The sequence below is a fragment of the Diplotaxodon limnothrissa genome, linkage group LG5, assembly GCF_057381915.1.
Source record: "Diplotaxodon limnothrissa isolate DT_005_m linkage group LG5, D_limnothrissa_male_GT1.1, whole genome shotgun sequence".
NCBI lineage: Eukaryota > Metazoa > Chordata > Actinopteri > Cichliformes > Cichlidae > Diplotaxodon > Diplotaxodon limnothrissa.
This window is the reverse complement of record NC_140600.1, coordinates 20,419,264-20,441,325: the sequence shown is the minus strand read 5'-3', so window position 1 is coordinate 20,441,325 and position 22,062 is coordinate 20,419,264. Positions and strand designations below refer to the sequence as shown.

Genomic DNA, 22,062 nt, shown 5'->3' with positions numbered 1-22,062 from the left:
AGTGAATATGTGTCGATTATTTTAACGGTGATAAGAATTAAAGTCTAAATCTCAGCTGTTTCTGTTGATGTTTTTTAGACTACTCAAGATACAGATGAGTGCACCATTCAGTGCCCTCGGGTAAGTTATTGTGTACCGTCATGCTGTATTTTTACATTTTATAACCTATAACCACAAACTGACTGATGTAAGCTGCTCCGATTAATTGCTTGTTAATTATGTAACTGATAAAAGCAAGAGCTTTCTTCTGTTGCCGTTCATATTGTAATTTCTAAATCTTTGGTGTTATTTTTTAATTTTCTTTTAGGGTGACAAGGGAGAACGTGGAGAAAAGGTATTGAAGAGCTGAAGTTGCACTTTTTTTTTCTCCAGTGGTCTTGTTCTTCAGCTTTTAAGATGCTGTTTCCTTTGTTTGAACCCACAGGGTGAGAGAGGCAGAGATGGTGCAGATGGACGCAAGGGAGAGCCTGTGAGTCATTTAATTGTACTGAACTTGATGATTCAGTTTGGCATTGCAGTAGTGCAGTGTTACTGCAAATGGATATTGATATGACATTTTAGCAAGCGTCCAGTTATTGAGTGTAAAGTCAGTCCAGGCAGGCCACAAAGTCTGGTTCTGTCGCAAATCCAGCAAATCAATATCAGCCCACAACAGTGTTGGCTCAGCTGAACGTGTTAACTGGCAGCTCTACACAGGTTGTGCTGTTTAAGTTGCTTTAGCCTGCCTATGGTTAATGCAAATCTGCATGTCGGTTTGCAGTCCACCGCCATGCTAGCTCTTTCTTGAAAATAGCAATCTTCATACAGGGTCGTGATGGTTTGCCTGGGAGAGATGGCCCCAGAGGCCCTGAAGGTCGTCCAGGAACACCAGGCCAAAGTGTCCCAATTGACCCTTCGCTAGTGGTAAAAGGAGAAAAGGGAGAGCGAGTAAGTGTAGCTGAAATCATTCTAAACCATACAAACCAGCCAAAACAGAAGCAAACTAATATGCCGTGTTCTCTTTAGGGTTTTCCCGGTATTGATGGAAATCCAGGGTTACCAGGGCGACCAGGTGCCCCTGGAAATGCAGGTGTTCCTGTGAGTAGAGTGACTGGAACCCACAGATTGACTGTTTATGATTTTGTTAGCAGCGAGTCAATAAAATACTGTTACTTATTATTATTATTTTTTTATTTTTTTACTGCACAGGGTTCACAAGGCTTACCTGGTGTCAGAGGAAACCCAGTAAGTAGCCCCAGCCGTCCTGTACCAGAGAGTTGTTGGTGACCGGGTTTGAACTGCAGTGTTTCCTTTGTTTTCTGTTGTTCTAGGGTGAACCAGGAACACCAGGACCACTGGGGCCCAAGGGTGATAAAGGTGAAAGGGTGAGCTTAAAAACGTCTTAACCTTTTTTTTCCAATTCAGAAAAAAGGTGAAGTATTATTATTCCACTGTTTACTGCACTTTGTTGATATTTTAGGGTGAACCAGGTTCTGTGACATCTGGTGGTGGGGGTCTTCCAGGGAGGAAAGGAGAACCAGGCATTCCAGGAACAGATGTAAGAAAAGCACCAGATAACCAGTCAGGATGTTTCTTATGTTGACATTCACAGCATTCTTTAACTTCTTTTAAATAGCCAGTGTAATCCTAAAACCCACAGTGGGCCAAAGTGTCACCTGTAAAATCTTAGGTGTAGAAGAGAGTGTAGTTAAAATGGTTTGTATGGTCATCCATCATTCATATGTACTGACTTGAGTTTTTGTTGTGTGGCAAGGGTATACCAGGTCGGCTAGGCAGGGACGGCACCAAAGGAGAACCTGGAGTTCCAGGGACAAGAGGCCAGGATGGTCGCCCAGGAATACCAGGAACACCAGGGCTTTCAGTCAAGGTTTTTCTCCTGCATTGTTTCGCTTCTACTAAGAAAAGAAATAGATTTCCATAGTTAATTCTTTTGACATCAGATTTCTAAAGTGCCCTTACTCATGTCTCATGTATGTATGAGCCCACATCCTTTCCTAGTGCAAAACACTGACCGCCAGGTTGACTTCTGTGCAGAAGTTTTGTTCTCTGCCATATCGGTGCTAAAACGTATCTTAAACTATCTACTTAGCACTTTTAATTCTTATTCTTATTTTTATTTTTATATCTATTTAAGCGTTTATGACAGTATGTTTGCACTAAGCACCGCAGCAATTTCCTAATGTTGTAAACCTGCTCAACATTTGGCAATAAAACCCTTTCTGATTCTGATTCTGATTCTGAAACTACCCAGTCAGTTTCCCTTAGCTCTGTTACAAGTACAAGGAAACAGCAGCAGTTTCAAATGCAATGAATATTTGCTCTGTTTTTATATACAAGCTTATTATATACTGGTCATTATATACTTGGGTGGGTACAGTTTTTTCACTCAGTTCTTTCCATTATTTCCATTCCTACTGGGAAAACAGCTGTTGGATATGGTTTATGAACTCTGTGGAGCATTTCTCCAACAAGAAACTGTTATTGTCAGAGTGTCACACATGGTGGTAGTATTGAGCTGCCTGCATATTTCATCAGTGGAATATCAATCATTGGCTGTATATGTAAAGAAATCCTTGGGCAGTTTTTCTTTGGTTGGAGGTTTTTATCCAGGTTTCTACTTTTCAGTTTTCCACTCCATATTTAAAAAGTCTCGGGTCTTTTTTCTTCTTTTAATGTATTAAAAATCCAGTTTTCATATTCAATAACAGAGACTGATGCTAAATGGCCTGTATTTGTATAGCGCTTTACTAGTCCCTAAGGACCCCAAAGCGCTTTACACATTCAATCATCCACACATTCACACACTGGTGATGGCAGCTACATTGTAGCCACAGCTGCCCTGGGGCGCACTGACAGAGGCGAGGCTGCCGGACACTGGCGCCACCGGGCCCTCTGACCACCACCAGTAGGCAACAGGTGAAGTGTCTTGCCCAAGGACACAACGACCGAGACTGTCCGAGCCGGGGCTTAAACTGGCAACCTTCTGATTACAAGACAAACTGCCAACTCTTGAGCCACGATCGCCCCAGAGACTGATGCTGTTTGATTTTGCGAAGTCTGAAGTCTGGACATGAATTACCCTGTCTATCATAGTGTTCACTGGTCACTGGCTGGGGATAAAGGGACAGATCGATCAGCTGTGGTGACCCACTGGGAAATAATGAAGAAAAATCTCATCCTTTATTCTCTTTCCCAGCAAAGTTTCCAATTCTTCAGTTATTTTATAAGAATGTCGCGTTATTAACAGATCATTGCATTATGTCAATCTGCTTTAGTTTTAAGGTACCGTAAATCCCGGACTACAGAGCGCACCTGATGAAAAGCCGCATGCTCTAATCCTAGAAAGAATCAATTTTGCACTTGTACAGGCCGCACCGGATTTTAAGCCGTATGCGTTTCACTTGTAATATGAGATATCTGCACAAAAATATTACACGTGAGGATTTTTAACGTTTAATTTAATCCGCAAGGTAACATAAACATGGTAACATAAACGTTATGGTAACATACAAAAATACATACTGCAAATGCTTTTTTTCCTCAAACAGCGGCTGTAACACGGCTACCTTTAAGTATACGTACGTATCGGTAACACACAAATTACGCTGCGTATGTTGTGTTTTTTTTATGGAACAGTGCACAAACAACATTACAACGTCTCTTAACAACCGGTAAAAATATATACGTGTATATACTACTTATCAATTTTATTGGTCTACTGTTACCAGGCAAAATGTTTTTGGCCGCATGACAAAAAATATGCATTAGCCGCACGTCAGTATAAGCCGCAGTGTTCACAGTGTGGGGAAAAAAGTAGCGGCTTATGACCGCAATAAAACAATACATAAAACAGCAGAGACGTCCTTTGTTTGTTTTTTGGGTTTTTTTTTTACAGATCAACCTGTGAGTTTGTGTGCATACACATGACGCACATCAGTCTCTTGGGAAACCTATTATAGAGTAACAATGTTCTGAGTCCTCGTTCTCCCCCCGGTTGTTTTCTCAATCTGTCTTTCTCTCTCCTCCTCCACTTTTTTCTACAGGGAGACAAGGGAAGCCCAGGAGAGAGGGTGAGTCACACCATCACCAACTTGTCCTTTCACTGCGAAGGATCACACGAGCAGAATGATTTCTCACCTTTTATTTCTTTTTGCTGACAGGGACCTCCAGGAGTAGGCAGCGGGGTGGCAGTGAAAGGCGAGAAGGGCTCCCCTGTAAGAGCTGTCAATCGCAGACAGTGTGCTGACACATTATTTTGAAGGTTGGCTCTGTGTACAAGCAAGGCATATTTTGCATTTACTAATTGCTTTTTGTATTATCAGGGTATTCCAGGACTTCAGGGACCTCGGGGTCCTCCAGGACCTGCAGGACTTGAGGGCAGAAAAGGGGAGAAGGTAGTTGCCTATTGAGTCGGTTTAAGAGTGATGCAATGTGTTTATTTCACAGGCCTGTGATTATTTTTCAGGGTGACAGTGCCGAAGGACAACCTGGACCTCCAGGCAAAAATGGGGAACCTGGGGACAGGGTAGGTCAGACACATGGGTGTTTAAAAAGCATGGCTCATAGTACAGTATGATGAAGATGTATCCATTTTATGCAGTAAATATCAGAAAGAACAGACAGGATGATGAAGGCGGCTTAGATAAATAAATACATGTGAAAAAAGGGCTTCTGTGCCTTACAGTTAGAGAGTTTTGAGGAAATGCTTTCTAAATGGCCATGTTTGGGTGCTGAGAAATCCTGCTAATTAGGAAACAATGTAATTAGAAACAGAAATAAATTCATAACCCCCTCAGTGGAGCTGATAAATTTAGGGTTGAACATTTTGTTTCTGTTTTTCAGGGGCCCCGTGGGCCTCCAGGAGAAATTGGCAGCAAGGTAAGACGATGGCAGGGAAAAAAATAAACTTTTGCCATTTTTCCAAAAGAATAATGACTTCTATCACTCTCTTTCCTGATAGGGAGACAGAGGGCAACCAGGTGAGCCTGGATCACAGGGAGATAGGGTGAGTCACATGACATGAGACCGAATCTTTCTTTGTGTCACTGTTTATTCGTCTTTCTGTTATATGGATCAAGATAACTTTTCACAGTATTTGGGGCCCCTTTTCTATAAGATTCAACATTCATTTAAAAAAAATAATCGTGATGATGTAACAGCTGGAGTCCTTTTATGCTACTCACAAAAAAAAAATCTGAATGAATGAATAAGTAACGAGGTCATAAAATGATACTGTATATCAAAGAGCCCGAGAAAAGAAACAGTCATGAATTATGATGGATGATGCCATTTTATCACTTGTCAGATGGGAAGGATTTTTAGTATCCTCTCAGCAGACACCTTAGTGATGTCACTGATGCTCAGTAGATTGGTACCACTGATGCTGTGCATCGTTTTACCCACACGTATTCGAGCACACCCCAAAAAGGTTTGTAATGTTTTCAGTTATTCAGGTATGGCAGTAAGACTCTGTTGATTGCATGTGCTGATTTAATACAGGGAAACTTTCACCGAAAGAGCATGTGTTGAATTTGAACCTTTTTATGTTTGTAGGGGGAGAGAGGACCAGCTGGTGAAACTGGAGGAAGAGTGAGTACTGGTTTAGTTTGTAGTCTTAGTTACAGGTTAGCATCTTGTGCTTTCAAAAGATTTTTTTCACTCTTTTCTGAATTAAATTGCCTCCTCAGGGAGATTCAGGGAAGCCAGGCCCTCCAGGACCAGCAGGTGTAAGAGTAAGTGACAGACTGCTATGTTATATTGGCTAATGGCATCTGTGTGCCTTTCCGTTTCATGCTTGTTGCATTAGGAGTCTCACAAAATGGTGTTTCCTTTTTGTAACAGGGTTTACCAGGACCCAGTGGACCGCCAGGAGAAAAGGTGAGACTGATATAATTAAGTGCAATGATATGAGAGGCAGCGGGTCAATAGGAACGTGATTTTGCCGTTGAATGTTTCATAATCTGGTGTAATGAATTTCAAAGCAAAAATGAAAGAACAAGTGAACATGTCTGTTCCCAGGGAAATGACGGTGCACGAGGAGAGCCTGGGAGAACTGTGAGCAATCAGACATGAGAAAATCATCACATACATTCATTTCTTCATGCGTTTTTTTGGATATACACTTAATATTCATGACAGTCTATGTGTATGATGACAAGCCTTTATTGAATTATTTAAATCATGCAGGTTCAAGGTCTCCCAGGGAGGAAAGGAGAACAGGTAATGTGTAAAATCGCATCTCCTACAACTTTTCATTTTAGCGGAGCTCGCTCAGAGTTCATGGGTGTAACTTCCACCGCTTTTCACCCGCAGGGGGAGCGAGGCGTACCTGGCCCTGAGAGTTCGAAAGGAGAAAAGGGAGAACCAGGGCAGAGAGGAGAGAAAGTGAGAAAAATATGTTAATTATTGCTTTTAAATGTTCATCATTTGCCGTACCTCATAATGGTTTTTGATTTTTTTTCTTATACTGTAAGGGGTCTCCGGGCTCTGGAGGGTCAGGTGTTGCAGGACCTAAGGGAGAGCCGGGAGAGCGAGTAAGTCATCCTAACTTCTCTTTATCAGAGCTACAAAGGGCACAGATGCACTGTTTACAGCTGCCGTGATGTATTCCTGACACAAGCATCAGTTATTCATGGAGCATTCCCTTGTGCCACCTGTTATCATTCCCAAACCTCTCAGAGCAAAAGTACATAAACATATGCTTTTCCCTCAGGGGCCCGCTGGTATTAGCGGAAGGCCAGGTGCCAAGGTGAGAGGCCTGCTGCGAATGCTTTCAGTTGTTTTTGTTTATTAGTGTCTGCTTGATTGTTTATCTGGTCCTCTTAACTGTTTGTTAGGGAGATCCAGGTGAACCGGGAGAGAGGGGAGAAAATGGACGCGCAGGATTCCCAGGAAAGCTAGGTGTTCCCGGTAAACAGGTCAGAGCGGTGTTTTGGATGAAGTTACTACCTGACCTTTACTGTGACAAGCAACAGGTTTTTTTTTCAAGAGTTTACAAATAGGATGTAGGTTTGAGTGATAATTTAAGTTTTACTCCACAGTGTAAATATATTTAGAAAGGACTGTTGACATACATTTTCTGTACTTAAAATAAGTGTAATAATCAGTTGATAATCTAAATTTATGATATATGGAAAATGTTTTCTGGTTCCACATTAATATTCTTATTATAATATCAACCATATGGTCCAGCCTCTATGGGAAACTATAGCTTCTACTGAAACTTTTATACTCTTTTTATTCTTTCACTGGTTTACCTTACACAGTGAAGTACATTATATGGATAAAAGTATTGGGCCACACCTTAACAAGTCACTTTCTATCCTGCGAGATATTCCACAATCACCTAAAATACAACACAATCAATTATTGAAATCAGAAAGATATAGGAACCACAGCAACTCAGCTACGAAAAGTTACAGAGCTTCAAACCTCCTTGCGCATTAACATCAGCACAATAACTGTGTGCCGGGACCTTCATGGTATGGGTTTTCATGGCTGAGCAGCTCCTGTAGGTGTAATGTGTAGGTGTCCATATACTGTTGCACTTTACTCCATACTTTTGTTTTAAGATATTAAGGTTGTCCATGTTGCTCTCAGTGCTGTAATCAAAAATCAACAGCAACCTTCTTCTGTTTCTTTCAACATGCGCCTCTTTCTAATGGTCGTTTTAGAGGTAAAAACAAGTACCCTTTATGTATTCATGACATGTCCAGTGCCTTTCTTTTGTGCATGTGTACTCTCTTCAGATGCTCTACTGGGTTAGTGTCGATTTTGAAATTTAATGCCACAGAGCTTCACACCCAAATAAATTATTAATCCCGTTTTTTTTAGGGGGAGAGAGGAGAGAAGGGTGATGAAGGCATTCCTGTGAGTATAACATCCGCTCTTTCACATTCTTTCTTTTTTCTTTTTACCTTTTATAATATGTTTGTTTGACTAGAATATCATCCCCATCATATATATCCACAAAGAAAGGATCCTTCTGTCATGAATATTTAGGTGTAGTTCCATCCTTTCTCTTGGCCATTTTCTTTTTTTTACTTTAATTTTTCATCAGGGTGAGTCTGGACTTCCAGGGAAGCCAGGAGAAAGAGGACTGAGGGTATGACAAATCTCTTTGAAGCATATTTTAAAGTTAAGTTTTCAATCGCAACCTTTAAATTGCCTCATTTGAAAGTTCACTTAACAGACCTTTTGATTGATGCTGCACTCAGGGTCAGACTGGTCAGCCAGGGCCACCAGGTGAGAAAGGAGACATAGGAGACCCTGGAGAGAGTGGACGAAATGTGAGACGCTCATTTATGTGTTATCATGCAGACAGCTTTTCAGTATGCTCTTGTACTATTCTGTTGAGACCTTGAGAGAAGGAGCTGTGAAAAAGGTCGGCCGCTCAGCACCTTTATTGATCTGTGTTCAATCACAGGGCAGCCCTGGACCGTCTGGACCACGAGGAGAGAAGGGAGAACAGGTATGGTGCTTATTTTCATTTTGGAAATGGGAGATGTGTCTTTATATGTACCGTTAGTGGATTCACACACTTTATTCTCTTCAACCAGGGACTTCAAGGGCCCCAAGGACCACCAGGAACAGTGGTAAAAAAACAGTGTCACAGAACACTGTTTAACAGCCTCCAGGAATCAGCTTAACACCGAATTAACTACTTATAATCCAATTTTGATAACACAGAGGAGGCAGTGCTCCATGTGACATTTGCCATGTTTGTTTGTCAACAGGCTGATATCCAGGGCCAGCTGAAAGGAGAGAGAGGAGAAAAGGTGAGTGCTTTTTCTGTGCATGTAGACACTGAGAATTTATTTATTTTTTTTTTTTTTACAAAATCAAGTATGTTCGTTTGACCTGTTAAAATATCCTAAATAAACACCAATAGCTGAAAAATGTAAGGTAACTGGGTAAAAAAAAGTATATAGCAGCAGATTACATCACTGTGATTCCCAGGGTGATGCTGGTGACCCAGGAGAGCATGGCGGCAAAGGCACGAAAGGCGAGGCGGGGACTCCTGGAGCTCCAGGCCTACGAGTGAGCGTTCCTCATTCTTGCAATTTTTAAATGCATTCATAGCATCTGATAAGTTGCCCTATATAAATCTGAATGCGCACAGATCCTGTTCTCAGTAGATTTTTGTATGCAAGAGTGATGTGACTTCTTGTTCTTTTCCTGTCGTCTATAAAGGGTCCTGAGGGACAACGGGGGCCTCCAGGGACAAGAGTGAGTGGACTTTCCTTCTCTCATTCTCTACATTACAATTATCTCTAATGCATATCTTTAACTGTCTGAATTTCATTGATTTTCAACTATATTTATGCCACGTTGATTTTTATAGGGCGACACAGGAGACAGAGGACCACCTGGAGAGAAGGTTTGGAGTCACACAATCTCATCTACTGCTCTCTTCTGACATGTGTAGTTCTGTCATTGTGCTGCAAGGAAACTTCCACTGGTTTTGTTAGTGAAACAGCAGATTTCCAGTAGGAATCTGCTGGCAGAAACATGTGTATACTGCTAACTTACAGACTGTAATAACCATGTGATTTCCTAACTCTTAACTGATGCATTACCAGGGAGAACGGGGAGCATCTGGCTTAGATGGGCGTCCTGGTCTTGATGGTAAACCAGGGGCTCCTGGGCCACCTGGCCAGAGGGTATTTCAGTTTGTCTCATTTTTTACCAAACTATAAGACTCACAGAGTCTCTGTGTAGCTGATGCACTGCATTTGTTTTTATTTGTGTTATAGGGTGATCCTGGGAAACAGGGAGATCCAGGGAGGGATGTAAGTTTTGTTTCTCTCTGTCTTTGAAGATGATTGTGTGAAAAAGGCAATCATTACAAAATAAACACATTATTTTTGGTTGTATTGTTACTTAAGTAGACGGGTATAATTGTTTGCCCCTTCAGGTTTTCATTCATTGTTCTGTTTTAATCATTTTACACTGGAAATGTATTTAATATAGTTTCAGGAAATGTACTTTTCATATTGTCTGAGATGATCACCGTGCAAATGATTATTCATGATGGAAATGTCTTCTGTAGTTTGATTTTAATGAGCATCCATCTATCCATCCGTTCTCTTCCGCTCATCCAATTTGGGGTTGTGGGGTCATTATTTTGCGACATTCTCAATTTTAGTGAGCATATGCACTTGAAGTGGGCGTCCTGCAGAGGGCACTGTGGAAACTGTAAAAAAACAGCTTTTAGATCTGTGCTGAGTTGCGTAAGCCGACTGTAGGGAAAGATGTCTCCAGGCCAGTCCATTTTTCAGAGGAGACTGTTATGCAATATTGACCATAATAATGTTATTAAAAGTCCAGAACTTTGAAACTTAGGGTTTATTTAAAAGATCTAAATCCTGGCTTACAGGGCAGTTGTACAACAGCTCTGCACATTAAAGTCTATCTAGCGATGACATCTCTGAATCTGAATCTTTTACACAGTGATCGTCTCAGAAAATAAACAAATCACATTTAAATCTATTTTGCACTGTTTTACAGTGTCTAGTAATTCATTGCAAAATCTACTCTTGGACTATTTGTTGTTTTTTTTCTGCCAGGGATTACCTGGACTAGTAGGGGCGCAGGGTCCCCCAGGGCCTGTTGGACCTGCAGGCAATCCAGGGATACCTGTGAGTATCCCTCTATCCTACTCAAAAAGAGACTCCCACAAAGTTCCATCGTTCTGTCTGTCAGGCCTATACATGTTTTTACTGAACTTCCGCTTCCAAATTTCTAATTAACTTTACTTTTATTTGTCAGGGTAAAGCAGGTGAAAATGGCAAAGCTGGACCACCTGGCAAAACGGTAACTCTGACCTCCTGAATATAATATCCTCATAGTTTGATGTACTTGTATAATTGGTAATGGCCTTTTTTATACCTTTATTCTGTAAATGATATTTACTGATCAAAAGCAGTATGGACATTTATTTCAGGCTCTGCCGCATAATCGTTCGCTTAAGTGAGTTTCTAAAGCAGAGGCACTGAGTGCTCCCGTGGCAGACTGGCCATTATGCACTTTGTTCCTGTTTGTTGTAATGCATTTTGTTTGGACTCACAGGGCGAGGATGGCGTGCCAGGTGAAGATGGTAGAAAGGTCTGTGTCTCTTTTATACGATTTAGTCAACATGATTTCCACAGTTTGACTCTGTAAAGGCATCTTACTTGACCCATGGCACGATGTTTGCTAACCAAGCCACGCGATTGTCATGTAAAATTGCATGTTACATGTACGTACATTAGACATTGGTTTTTATTTTTACATGATGTGCACATAAAGAGGGGATTAAAACAAGAAAACCCATAATTTAGCAGGATTCTTTTTGAAGATTGTATTTAATGTCTATTTCTAATCTACAGGGTGACAAAGGAGAAGCTGGAGCAGCTGGAAGAGATGTCAGTTTTCACAAACCTCTTTCATATGATTACTTATCAAAAATGTGTTTGTTGTCAGTTTGTTTTTTATATATCTTATCGAGATGCCTTATATCGCCCTGCCTTACTGTTATGACTTTATTGCATATCAGCTTTCCATCCTTTTTTTCTCCTGATCACTTCCCCCTTCAGCTGTATATTTGTCAGCCATAGTTGTTCTAAAATTGACATCAGCCTCTCACTGCTGAATCAATGGGCTCCTCTGAAGAAGCTATATAAATTCACCTCTAATGATCTAGCTTAGCCTTTAAGTGGAGCGACTTCTGAGTGGAATCCAGAGGGGTGCCAAATGTCAGAGTGCCGGTTTCATGTGCAAATTCATATTAATTATCTCTAGAACATCAGTGGAGGGGTGGCAGCGGCCACCTGCTTTGATTTTATAGTTCAGCCTTTACTATAGTGAAAGAGGAAGAAAGTGTGTGGGGTGAATTTCAGTTGTGAACAGCATGTGTTTTTCAGGGCCGTGACGGGGAGACAGGAGACCGTGGTCCTTCTGGGCCTTTAGGCTCCCCTGGTCCCCCAGGAGCACCTGGATTACCTGGCAGCATTGGTCCTCCTGGTCAGGTGCGAGTGAAGCCAACATGTGAAAAATAGCAAAGTTAATTTGGCGTTTTGAATGAAACGGGATGTTCCCCTTTCTCAGGTTGTGTATGTGAAAGGAGCTGACGCGACACCAATCCCAGGTCCACAGGGGCCCCCAGGAACACCCGTGAGTGTGCATCACCATTCTTATTGCCGCTGTTGGTGCTGCTGAAACTAAATTGAGCATCTTTTAGTTAGATTCTTTTAGCTTATTTAATGGAGAAATATATATTTTTAAAGAAAATAAGTGGCAGTCAAATAATTATTACTGTCCACTATATTCTATGTATGTTGCTCTTGTTATCCCCAAACCATGAGCCACCAACATTCACAACTAGCAGTTATGTGTGTCATATCTACACAAGTTGCTGTTTGTTAGCTGCCAGGGTGTCTTCATTTTTGTGTCCCCGTTTTCCTTTCAGGGTGTCCCAGGAATCCCTGGAGCTGCAGGAACCAGAGTAAGTTGTAATTTCGAGATGTTTTTTCTTTTTTTTCTGGGCTTTTTTGTATTAACTGGTGTCCTGCTTCTGTAGCTGAAACAGGAAGTGAATGGAAATGTGATTCTATGTAACAGCAGCTACAGGTCAAGTCTTTCACCTTCTATTCTTATGAGAACTCATTACACCTCAAGACTCTTTAGTTGGCATATGACATTCACAGTCCTCTTTGAACAATTAACTTACCTTTTAGTTAGCAAGTATAAACTGGAGTACTTTGAACTAACATGTTATTAAAGCTGAATAATAATAACTCACACACACACACACACACACACACACTCTAACACCAAAGTTACATTACTAAAGAAATAAGCCCTGCTTTTTTTCCATTTCTGGAGTACTTTTTCTTGCACAAAAGAAAGATTGCAAAGATCTAAGAATCATTTTACTGTGATGCCGTTATTATTGTGTGCAGTTTATTGTGATGGTATTGCAGTGCGATTCCCCCCTCACCCTCATTGGTATTTCTCATTTTTTCTTTTTTGTTTTCAGGGAGAGCGAGGTCTGCCTGGCCTGAAAGGTGAAACTGTAAGTGAAACATTCAGTGAAAATGTGACGTCGAGGGTCCACTTTTTTTTTTTTTTTGACTCCTTCATATCTTGTTATGTTTAGGGAGACCCAGGAGAGGATGGAGCACCTGGCAAACCCGGGACGTCAGTGGTAAGACATCAGCACATTGTCTGTCATGTAATTGTCAGTTGTCAGTATTTTACATTTCTACATCTCGGTTTAATAATGTCTCCGTGTTTCCTGCCAGGATGTACAGAAAGCTCTGGCAGGCTTTGGTATTCAGGTAGGTGGACTCCTCAGATGACTAACTCGATTTGAACATGATTTCTTTTGGCTTTCACTTGCATGGATGGATGGAATAATGGGGAAAAAATGCAATTATCTAAACAGTCTTAAAATCAGCACTTACTCTTGCTTCTGTTATAGCTTATAGAGAAGAACATTTCCTGCAAATGTATGCAAAGTGTTATATTTCCCACTTTGTTCTTGCAAATGTCATCATACCATTTATGTCTGGCCTTGTTTCAGCAGCTCATTTAGTCCAGTAAATGTAGGCATGAGTCTTTCATTTATTATGCACATACACCTGCTTATATATTTTAGAATTATGCCTGGCAGGTTAAAGTGACACTGTTTATGAGCAGTTTTTGAGCTGCTGGGATGAATTCTAAATGACTGGTTTTATCTGGGGATTAAAACATTTTGCAGATGGGCATCTGCTGCTGAAAGTTATAAAGCTTTTCCGTTTTGGATTTCTGCTCCACACAGGTGTCTGATCTGAAGGAGGCTATGGACAGCAAGGACACACTTTCAGAGAAAGGTGAAAAGGGAGATAAGGGTGAGCCTGGACAGAGAGGACCATCTGGAGCAGATGTAAGTGTGACTAAGCATCTTCGAGGATTAAAGTGAAAAGACAAAATGATGTGAAGACTTCCAGTCAGATAGAATGAAGCATCTTGCTTGGATTTTTTCTTTAGAGTGTAATTAATCGAATGAAATTGATAGAGAAATCGTTTTTTATTCTGGTTTTGCCCTAGGGTGCTCGTGGTTTTTCTGGAGAGAGGGGCGGCAAAGGAGACGCAGGGGACCGAGGACCTGTGGGACCAGCGGGGCCTCCAGGAAGAGCCATTGTCGAACGAGGGTCAGAGGGACCTGCGGGGCCTGCTGGGGAGCCTGGCAAGCCAGGGATACCAGGTCTTCCTGGACGAGCTGGGGAACTAGGAGAGGCAGGAAGGCCAGGAGATAAGGTGGAGAGGAGAGTTGGGCAACCAAATGGGGTCTCTTTTTGTGGCATCACACTGATGACATTGTATATTTGTTTTTTAGGGGGAAAGAGGAGAGAAAGGTGACAGAGGAGATTCTGTGAGTCCTCTTATTAGGTTGATGGTTTCATTTCTTGTTTTAGTAAATTTTCTGGTTCTTGTAGTTAACTGATAGTTTGTTCTGTTTCTCAGGGTCGGGATGGATTAACAGGACCAGCTGGCCCGCCAGGTCAAAAGGTAAAATAGTTTTAGTTATTGTTGTGATAAGATATTTAGTAAATGTAGAATAAAAAAAGGATACACATATGTATGTGATTATGGTTTATAGGGAGAATCTGCTGACTCAGTCCTGGTTGGGTCTCCTGGGGCTAGAGGCCCTCCTGGAGTATCTGGGTTGAAGGGAGAACCTGGTGCTACAGGACCGTCAGGACCTAAAGGAGACCGCGTAAGATTTACGCATATTACACACATCTTGTGTCATGTCACATCGTATGTGTCTTAATATGAATAAACAATTGGAATGCGCCTTACAGGGTTTCGTGGGACCTCGAGGTGATAAAGGTGAAAGAGGAGAGCCAGGAGAAAAAGGCCGTGATGGCTCACAGGTGAGCTGCTTCTCAAATGGAGCCTTGATTAAAATATTTTGTTACTCTAATCATGAACTCAAAATGTGTTTTAAATATTCTGACTACCACCTCCTGCTTGTTAGGAAGATCAGTGATGAAAAGATGTGATCCTAACATCTGTCCACTAAATATTACACTATTGAAGGCTGCTGGTTGGCTTAGCTTAGTGCAAAGACTGTAAGCATGGGGAAACAGTTAGTCAAGCTATGTCTAAAGCTAATAAAATTTCTCTTCCGCCTCCTTAAATTCCCACTAATTAAAACATTGTTTCTTGTTTATCTTGCAAAACTGAAACGTAAAGATGACCTGTTGTGTTCATATTTGTTGATGTTCAGCTAAATTGCGTGAAAGTGTTATTCAGTCTAATATAAAACTATTATGATACTCTTATGAGATTTGTCAGCATACAGATGTGTGGCTTGCAATTGCAGGGAACACCAGGAGAGACTGGAAAACCGGGCCAGGATGGGAAACCGGTAAGTGGACTGCTCCCTGCGGGATGTGTGGCAGAGGTTTCTGAAAGTTAACTTGACTCTTACAACACTGTACTTTCAAATTGTCATAGTGAAAACGATATAGCATTGATTTTGTAAATATGTATTCTAAACATTAATTTCAGCTGACTTGGTAAGTGTGTGTATTTCCTTATATCACTGATAATCATTCACAGACATAATGAGCCTATAATCTATTGTTTTCAAAGTATGTAACAAGTAGGAACCACATCTCTACAAAGAACACATTAAAGTTTCATCTTTTTTCCCCAAAACACACTTTGGGGAAATTCTGTAAGTCATGGTTATCATCAGTCATGGTAAAACCAAGGAAAGATAAAGGAAAATATTCCTCACACTTTTTGTTTTCCTTCCCTGCGTGTCTGAGCAGGGTTCAACAGGGCCTGCTGGTCCTCGAGGCCAACCAGTGAGTAACCAGTAACACAGTCTGCTTCTTTTAGGCTTGATCTGCAGAGTTAAAGCTGCAGGCTGGCTGCAAGTTCAAAGCCAACGGAGCTGTTTCCCTCCTTGGGCCGAGGCTTCGTAGATTCTTAGGCAATAACCACGTGCAGCTGTGCGACTAACGCCTCACTCTTTAACTTTCTCTCTCTACCTGTGTGCGTCTTATCTATGTCCATTTCCTTTTGTGTGTGTTGTTCGTTTCCCCTTTTTCGTCACTGTTCTCCACCCACCTGTCCCCCCCCTCCCTCCTGTCATCCACTTTCCTTTGTCTGTCATTTCTCCAGGGCTTCCCTGGGTTCCCAGGAGTTCTAGGCAGACCGGTAGGTTCTCTGCTGATGGCTGGCATGCTTGAGCTTTTGGGGAAATAGGTGTAAAAGGTTTGGAGAATCTGTCCTTGTAGTATCAGATATAATTAGGATTCGACCAAAACTGATAAGACGCTGATGGGCAATAGCTTACAAAGCAAGCAGGGTAAAAAATAAAGCATGATTTAACACCAGGAGCACAACCTGTCATCGGGATGCACTCATTGTCATGTACCTCCCAGGCAAATTTCACCTCTTTAATCTTAATTCATTCTTATTAGAATCATGATTCTGGGAGCTGAGGTCTGGGATAAGAGTCAGACCTCGAACTGTTCCTCATGAAATGTCCAAAAGGATCTGTGTCAAACTCAAGGACTACATTTTGAAGCAAATAATTTAAATGTGTAAAATACCATAAATTTGTTAGACGAGATGAAAGCAAGTCGGCTGACATCCTCAGCCGCAGCTCTTATGTACAGTAGTGTGGGGAATACTAAACTGGGTGCACTCCAGAAAGTACGGTTGATGATTCGCTCGAATCTGCTTATCATGCATGCAGCTGTGCCTGATGTCTGTTGTTTGCTTATCCCTTGCACAGTGCTGATTTTTCAGAGCTTACCATGCAAATGTCTCCTTGTTGACATTTCAGATAATCTGTTTGTATTGTTCTACCTGTTGTCCATCAATTAAGTGCTTGTATTTTATGTTTCCTATAGAGACATGTACATATGACAGTATTTATCATTCCAAGTTGTAGATTTTTGGGTACAGAAAAAGTGTGCACCTTTTTCAGTACTCAATTTTTCTAAACATATTTATGCATAAATATGTTGCCTAAAGGAATAGTTCTACATTTTGAAAATGAAAGTTATTTGCTTGCTTCCTGGGAGTTGACTGTATACAAAAATTGATCTAGCCAAAGTCTTTCTTTCCCACTGTCTCCAAGTTTTTACTCATCTGTTTGCTGGAGTTTTCTCTGTATTATTGTAGGGTCTTTACCTTACAATATGAAGCAGCTTAAGCGAGTGTTGTTGTGATTTGGACCTACATAAATAAAATTGAATTGAATGAGAGGGTGAAGTTATCAGCTGATGCTAGCTTGCTTGGTAAGCAAGATGATCTATAGATTGCATGGGTACAAAAAAGGTAGTATATGTAAAAGCATGCGTCAAACACTGGGGCAGACTTTTAGCCTATTTAAGCCTGAATAAAAATTTTAATAAGTAAGTTATATTAAAAAATGAGTTCATTACATTATTATGACAACTAAAATTAGCATTAAAGGCTACCATTTTTTTAAATTATCTGTACATTTTATCATTTTAACATGTATGGGTTTTTAACCTTTAAATCTGAAGCCTCAGTTTTAGGATTTTTCTTTTTAAGTGATCATTTTTTACCTAAGGATTGATGGATATAAAATGCAGTTAATAGATAGCTGCTAATCATTGTTAAAAAAAAAAAAAAAACTCAGAGTTGGATGAAAACATCACTTTGTTACATATAAAGCTACTACCAGTAGTCATTTAACTTAGAGTTAAAGACTTGAAAGAGACACCTCAAAAATACATAAACTCATTAGCTGATCTGTACACAGTTTAATATTCACTCATTTGGTTGTTTTTTGGAGCAGTCAAATGCAGAATTGCTTGTTTCTGTATCAGTGATCATCTCACTGGGACTGCTGTGAATGGAAACTCCTAGCAGAAAGTTATATTTAGCGACCGACAGACACGGCTGACATTCTTACATAACTCTCAGGAACAAAGCCATTTAGCTTTTAAAAATGTAAAAAAAAAAAACCATTCCTTTAGCATGTGGCCTGTGTGCAGATGTTCAATTTTTTATGTGACTTTGTGACTTTGCTTATAGGGAAACCCAGGAGAGCCAGGCATTATGGGGCCGACTGTAAGTATGACAAACATGTCACACACATTCAAAGACTCTTATTAACAGTTACCAACGTTGATGATGTGTTTTTAACAGGGTCCCATGGGTCCCGCTGGGCTGCCAGGTCCACCCGGTGTAAAGGTGAGTTCACTACATTATCAAAACTTTAGTGTACAACAAGTAGATTTTTGTTTGTTTGTTTGTTTATCAAACTCATAAAACTTTTTGTTTTTTACAGGGTAATCAAGGAGAAGCAGGTGTTGGTGTACAGGTATAAAAATTTTTACATCTTATATAAAATGCATTAAATTTCTCCGGGACCGAATAATATAACAATGTGCACAGTTGTGATGTACAACAGATAACCCTGTGAGTTTATTTCTCATCTCTGCAGGGTCCTCCTGGTGCACAGGGGAGCACAGGTCTGCCAGGACCAGCAGGTCCCCCAGGAGCTGTGGTATGTGTTCCCACAAATCATAACTTCTCAGCAGGGGAAAATAATTCTGTCATGTTTTCTCGTGAAATTCATTTAAAATCTCACGGTGTGTATCAAAATGTGTTCCTTCGTACCACTGTAATTTTTTTCTCCCTGCAGGGTCCACAGGGGCCTCCGGGACTGCCAGGGCAGGTGGTGCGTATTTGGTCTTAATCCTGCTGCGGCTGCAATGTGTCACACAGTGAGGAAATGTAAACGTGAAAAAAAGTCTTGACCCTCAGGCAGTTTTGTTGTAGCTGAAAATAGGGAGGTGATTAACTGAAAATGCCAAAACATCTGTACCAAGATTTTGCTGACAGCTTGAGCTGCATAGGGTTTTTTGGGATATCAGACCCTTCTTTCTTTTTTGGGGATATATCAACATTTCTACCATTATTATTTCTGGTTTTCTCACACATCCACTGCTGGATTTGTGTAATATGTTGACTATTGTAGACTAAATATATTAAAATGTGAAGTGCTTTTTTATAACCTGAAAATAAGTGCTGGCATACTTTGATAAGAAAATCAAGCAAAATAGATGTAAGTTCATTTATCTGGCATTGTGTGCATTATTTAGAGTCTTATTGTGTAGACCATAACTGATCAATGATGTAAAGATGTGAATTTAACACAGGCATCGATTCAGATTTTGAATGAGTAAATGATCTTCAGTGTGAGAGTGATAAACACTGCATATGCTAAGGCATTTCTGCTCCTCAGGGTGAAGCAGGAAAACCTGGTGTTCCTGGAAGAGATGGGGTGCCTGGCAAAGAAGGAATACATGGATTACCAGGAAAGCAGGTTTGAGTTTATGTCATATTGCTCACCGGTGGCAGCACTATTGAGTGTTTTTTTTTCTCAGTGTTAATATTGTGTAATTTGTTCCTCAGGGCATTGCAGGACCTCCAGGCCAGGCTGGGCTGAAGGGGGAGCAGGGAGACAGCGGGCCTCCAGGGAAGGTGAGCAGATGTTGCGTCTAGCGAGCAATATCTTTCTAAGAGACACAGAAAATGCAGCTAGTTTTTTGGTTGTTTTTATCGGATATAATCCAAGCTACAGAATGGTTTGTTGTATGAAGTAATAATTTTAAAAAGTATAGCGTTATTATTAGATAGAATAGAACCCCTGGTGTCAGATAAAAGCTCTTCAGAGTCCTTCTTTAGGAGCAGTAAATGGTAAATGGACTGGTAGTTACACAATGCGTTTCTACTCGGTTGAACACAGTCTCATTCACAGAGCACCTTTTTTTTCTACGCCTAAGTACTTATCTAACATTCAGACACAATCTCACTCTCCAATGGCGAGAACTCAGGGTTCAATATCTTCCCCAACAATACTTTGTCATGTGGACCGGAGAAGTCAGGGAGTCGACCCATTGGAAGGCTGATCCACCAACTTTCCAATAATTCGATGACCGCTGTACCATCTTAGCCACAGCTGCATCTTAAAGCATGAACCTTAGCCCCAGTGGGTTCCAGATGTGTTCCCCTGTAAGTCCACTCTTCTTAAAGAGAAACTGGAGTACTACTGTTTTATTTGTAGATGATAGCTATGATGCTGAGATGGTTTAATTATGCTGACTGGCAATGTGACACATGAGGATAATCTAAGAATTTAATATGGAAAAGGTTTGATTGAGAGCCAGTATATTGTCAGAGCAATTGGAGAATTTTGGGGTCGTTGGAACTGGAAACTGTAATTCATGAGGTCAAACGCAATCATAAATTGTGTTGTGGAGTAATGCCAGATAAATGTGGACCTGCTCTCATTTCTGTCTGAACACATTTCTGCCTCTGCATATTTAAACAGTCAGGCCAACTGTGCTCTTCTAACCTTGGACATTTTGAGCTGTTTGGAGTGGTCGCTAATTCCCGAATAGGTGAAACACAAAGCAGTATCTCTGGGGTGTTAAAAAAAGTCTTTTTTGAGTATTTAATCTTAATTTCTCTCTAAGACCATGTGTTTTATTTTACAGTAGGCCGTGTCTCCAGTTTATGCTTTCCTATAATAAACTGGATATGGTGGGACTTTATGGTAATAGAAGAATTCAAGCTTCCTGTGCAAAGTGTCAGCTGTGTTAATCTGTTATATGACTAAACATCCCTGCACAAAAATGTTCTCATCATTATAAATTAAATCATTAACAGATAGTCTCCAGACCCTATTGTAAGTATTGTATGTTTGCAGTCGTTTTCCAGCTGAATGGATGACACAGACCTATACCTCTGCATTCATCCTTTTGCTTTCATCAGCATTAAAATCCTTGATGAATTCCAGTGTGCCACATCTATTGGCAGCTCTCCATGCTGAAGGCCAGGCTTTAACACAACCACCGTGGCTGACAGATGGGTTCACATGCGTTAGGTCAAATGCCATTCCTTTTTTATGTGCACTGTATGTCACTTTAAAGTTAATTTGTTTTTGTTTTTTTATTGATCCATAGATTTTTGTTCCACAGTTTTATTGTTTTTCGATTGGGAAATGAAACCCTGTGTGAAGTAAGACATCTTTGTATACCAGGAGTTTATTATTGACTTGTTGGGCAGTTGCTGTGCCTTGTAGTTTATTCTATTTTAACCACTAATATAATGATAAACCTAATCAAAAATGATCATGCTCAAACAGCTGTGCTGGATGAACATTGGTATACTGTTAACGAATGATGGGAGACATCTGTTAAAGGGGATTGTTTGGCTTCCTTGTGTTGATTCTGTCAGTGAGGATGGAAATTAAGCCAAATTCTTGCAGATGAAAACTAAAAATGACAGAGAAGGACACTTACACAATGTTCCCTGTTAACTGCTTCTCACATTATCACATTTTCCACACTTTAATGTGACTTGAGTTTTTATTACTGATTGTTTGATGGATTCTTTTAAAAATTTCTAATAAAGAAAAAACAGTGTACATTAATAGTTTTAATTGTGGCATAAGCTCTAATTAAACTGTTACTTTTTGTAATGAATTTCCTCCAATTCAGTCTCAGCAAATCTGATTTGTTTTAATGGCAGGCTGTTATGGTGTTGAATTTTTCCACCCTTTATAAGGGGTTTACATTAACATAGTGTACAGTCTAGAATGAAGTGTGTGTTACAGTGCTGGAATTAACTAATTTGTTTTTAAGAACAATACCAGCTGCTTGTTTTTTCAATTTTTGAAACGCAGTGTTTCAAAATTCTGAGTTACCCTATATTTTAAAACATGATTTGGTTCTGTTCATTTAATCTCGGGACGCAAACATTCAGGCAAACGTAAACTATTACAATGCCACATGCTTTTCAAGCCCATTAACTTGGAGCTTCTTTAACAAAAGACATTATAAGATAAGATAATATAACTCTTTATTGTCATTGCACAGTCATACATAGTACAGTAGTACAATGAAATTGGAAAACTGTCCTACGTCGGCACTACATATAACACAACACGGCCCGATACGACACATCACAGCGCAACACAAACAACACAACACAGTATAATAACTTATATATAATAAAAAGAAGAATAAG

The 22,062-nt window shown here is 40.4% G+C and overlaps 1 protein-coding gene across 1 annotated transcript in view; it reads left to right on the top strand.

Annotated features, from left to right (window-relative positions):
* Positions 1–22,062, top strand: part of col7a1 (collagen, type VII, alpha 1) — a 58,348-nt gene that overhangs the window by 11,161 nt on the left and 25,125 nt on the right. The window contains exons 27-86 of the mRNA XM_085354149.1: positions 79–120; positions 308–334; positions 425–469; positions 808–927; positions 1,006–1,077; positions 1,189–1,224; positions 1,311–1,364; positions 1,460–1,537; positions 1,754–1,867; positions 4,044–4,070; positions 4,161–4,214; positions 4,323–4,394; positions 4,466–4,525; positions 4,843–4,878; positions 4,961–5,005; positions 5,554–5,589; positions 5,688–5,732; positions 5,842–5,877; positions 6,019–6,054; positions 6,187–6,219; positions 6,313–6,384; positions 6,474–6,533; positions 6,713–6,748; positions 6,837–6,917; positions 7,834–7,869; positions 8,060–8,104; positions 8,217–8,288; positions 8,426–8,470; positions 8,559–8,594; positions 8,736–8,777; positions 8,959–9,039; positions 9,193–9,228; positions 9,344–9,379; positions 9,582–9,662; positions 9,756–9,791; positions 10,569–10,640; positions 10,771–10,815; positions 11,071–11,106; positions 11,370–11,405; positions 11,904–12,008; positions 12,088–12,153; positions 12,449–12,484; positions 13,019–13,054; positions 13,139–13,186; positions 13,284–13,319; positions 13,805–13,909; positions 14,074–14,283; positions 14,363–14,398; positions 14,491–14,535; positions 14,627–14,743; positions 14,832–14,903; positions 15,356–15,400; positions 15,810–15,845; positions 18,058–18,093; positions 18,172–18,216; positions 18,314–18,346; positions 18,470–18,532; positions 18,671–18,706; positions 19,274–19,354; positions 19,444–19,512. Coding sequence (XP_085210275.1) covers positions 79–120; positions 308–334; positions 425–469; positions 808–927; positions 1,006–1,077; positions 1,189–1,224; positions 1,311–1,364; positions 1,460–1,537; positions 1,754–1,867; positions 4,044–4,070; positions 4,161–4,214; positions 4,323–4,394; positions 4,466–4,525; positions 4,843–4,878; positions 4,961–5,005; positions 5,554–5,589; positions 5,688–5,732; positions 5,842–5,877; positions 6,019–6,054; positions 6,187–6,219; positions 6,313–6,384; positions 6,474–6,533; positions 6,713–6,748; positions 6,837–6,917; positions 7,834–7,869; positions 8,060–8,104; positions 8,217–8,288; positions 8,426–8,470; positions 8,559–8,594; positions 8,736–8,777; positions 8,959–9,039; positions 9,193–9,228; positions 9,344–9,379; positions 9,582–9,662; positions 9,756–9,791; positions 10,569–10,640; positions 10,771–10,815; positions 11,071–11,106; positions 11,370–11,405; positions 11,904–12,008; positions 12,088–12,153; positions 12,449–12,484; positions 13,019–13,054; positions 13,139–13,186; positions 13,284–13,319; positions 13,805–13,909; positions 14,074–14,283; positions 14,363–14,398; positions 14,491–14,535; positions 14,627–14,743; positions 14,832–14,903; positions 15,356–15,400; positions 15,810–15,845; positions 18,058–18,093; positions 18,172–18,216; positions 18,314–18,346; positions 18,470–18,532; positions 18,671–18,706; positions 19,274–19,354; positions 19,444–19,512 — 3,408 coding nt within the window. The remainder of the gene's footprint in view (positions 1–78; positions 121–307; positions 335–424; positions 470–807; positions 928–1,005; positions 1,078–1,188; positions 1,225–1,310; positions 1,365–1,459; positions 1,538–1,753; positions 1,868–4,043; positions 4,071–4,160; positions 4,215–4,322; positions 4,395–4,465; positions 4,526–4,842; positions 4,879–4,960; positions 5,006–5,553; positions 5,590–5,687; positions 5,733–5,841; positions 5,878–6,018; positions 6,055–6,186; positions 6,220–6,312; positions 6,385–6,473; positions 6,534–6,712; positions 6,749–6,836; positions 6,918–7,833; positions 7,870–8,059; positions 8,105–8,216; positions 8,289–8,425; positions 8,471–8,558; positions 8,595–8,735; positions 8,778–8,958; positions 9,040–9,192; positions 9,229–9,343; positions 9,380–9,581; positions 9,663–9,755; positions 9,792–10,568; positions 10,641–10,770; positions 10,816–11,070; positions 11,107–11,369; positions 11,406–11,903; positions 12,009–12,087; positions 12,154–12,448; positions 12,485–13,018; positions 13,055–13,138; positions 13,187–13,283; positions 13,320–13,804; positions 13,910–14,073; positions 14,284–14,362; positions 14,399–14,490; positions 14,536–14,626; positions 14,744–14,831; positions 14,904–15,355; positions 15,401–15,809; positions 15,846–18,057; positions 18,094–18,171; positions 18,217–18,313; positions 18,347–18,469; positions 18,533–18,670; positions 18,707–19,273; positions 19,355–19,443; positions 19,513–22,062) is intronic.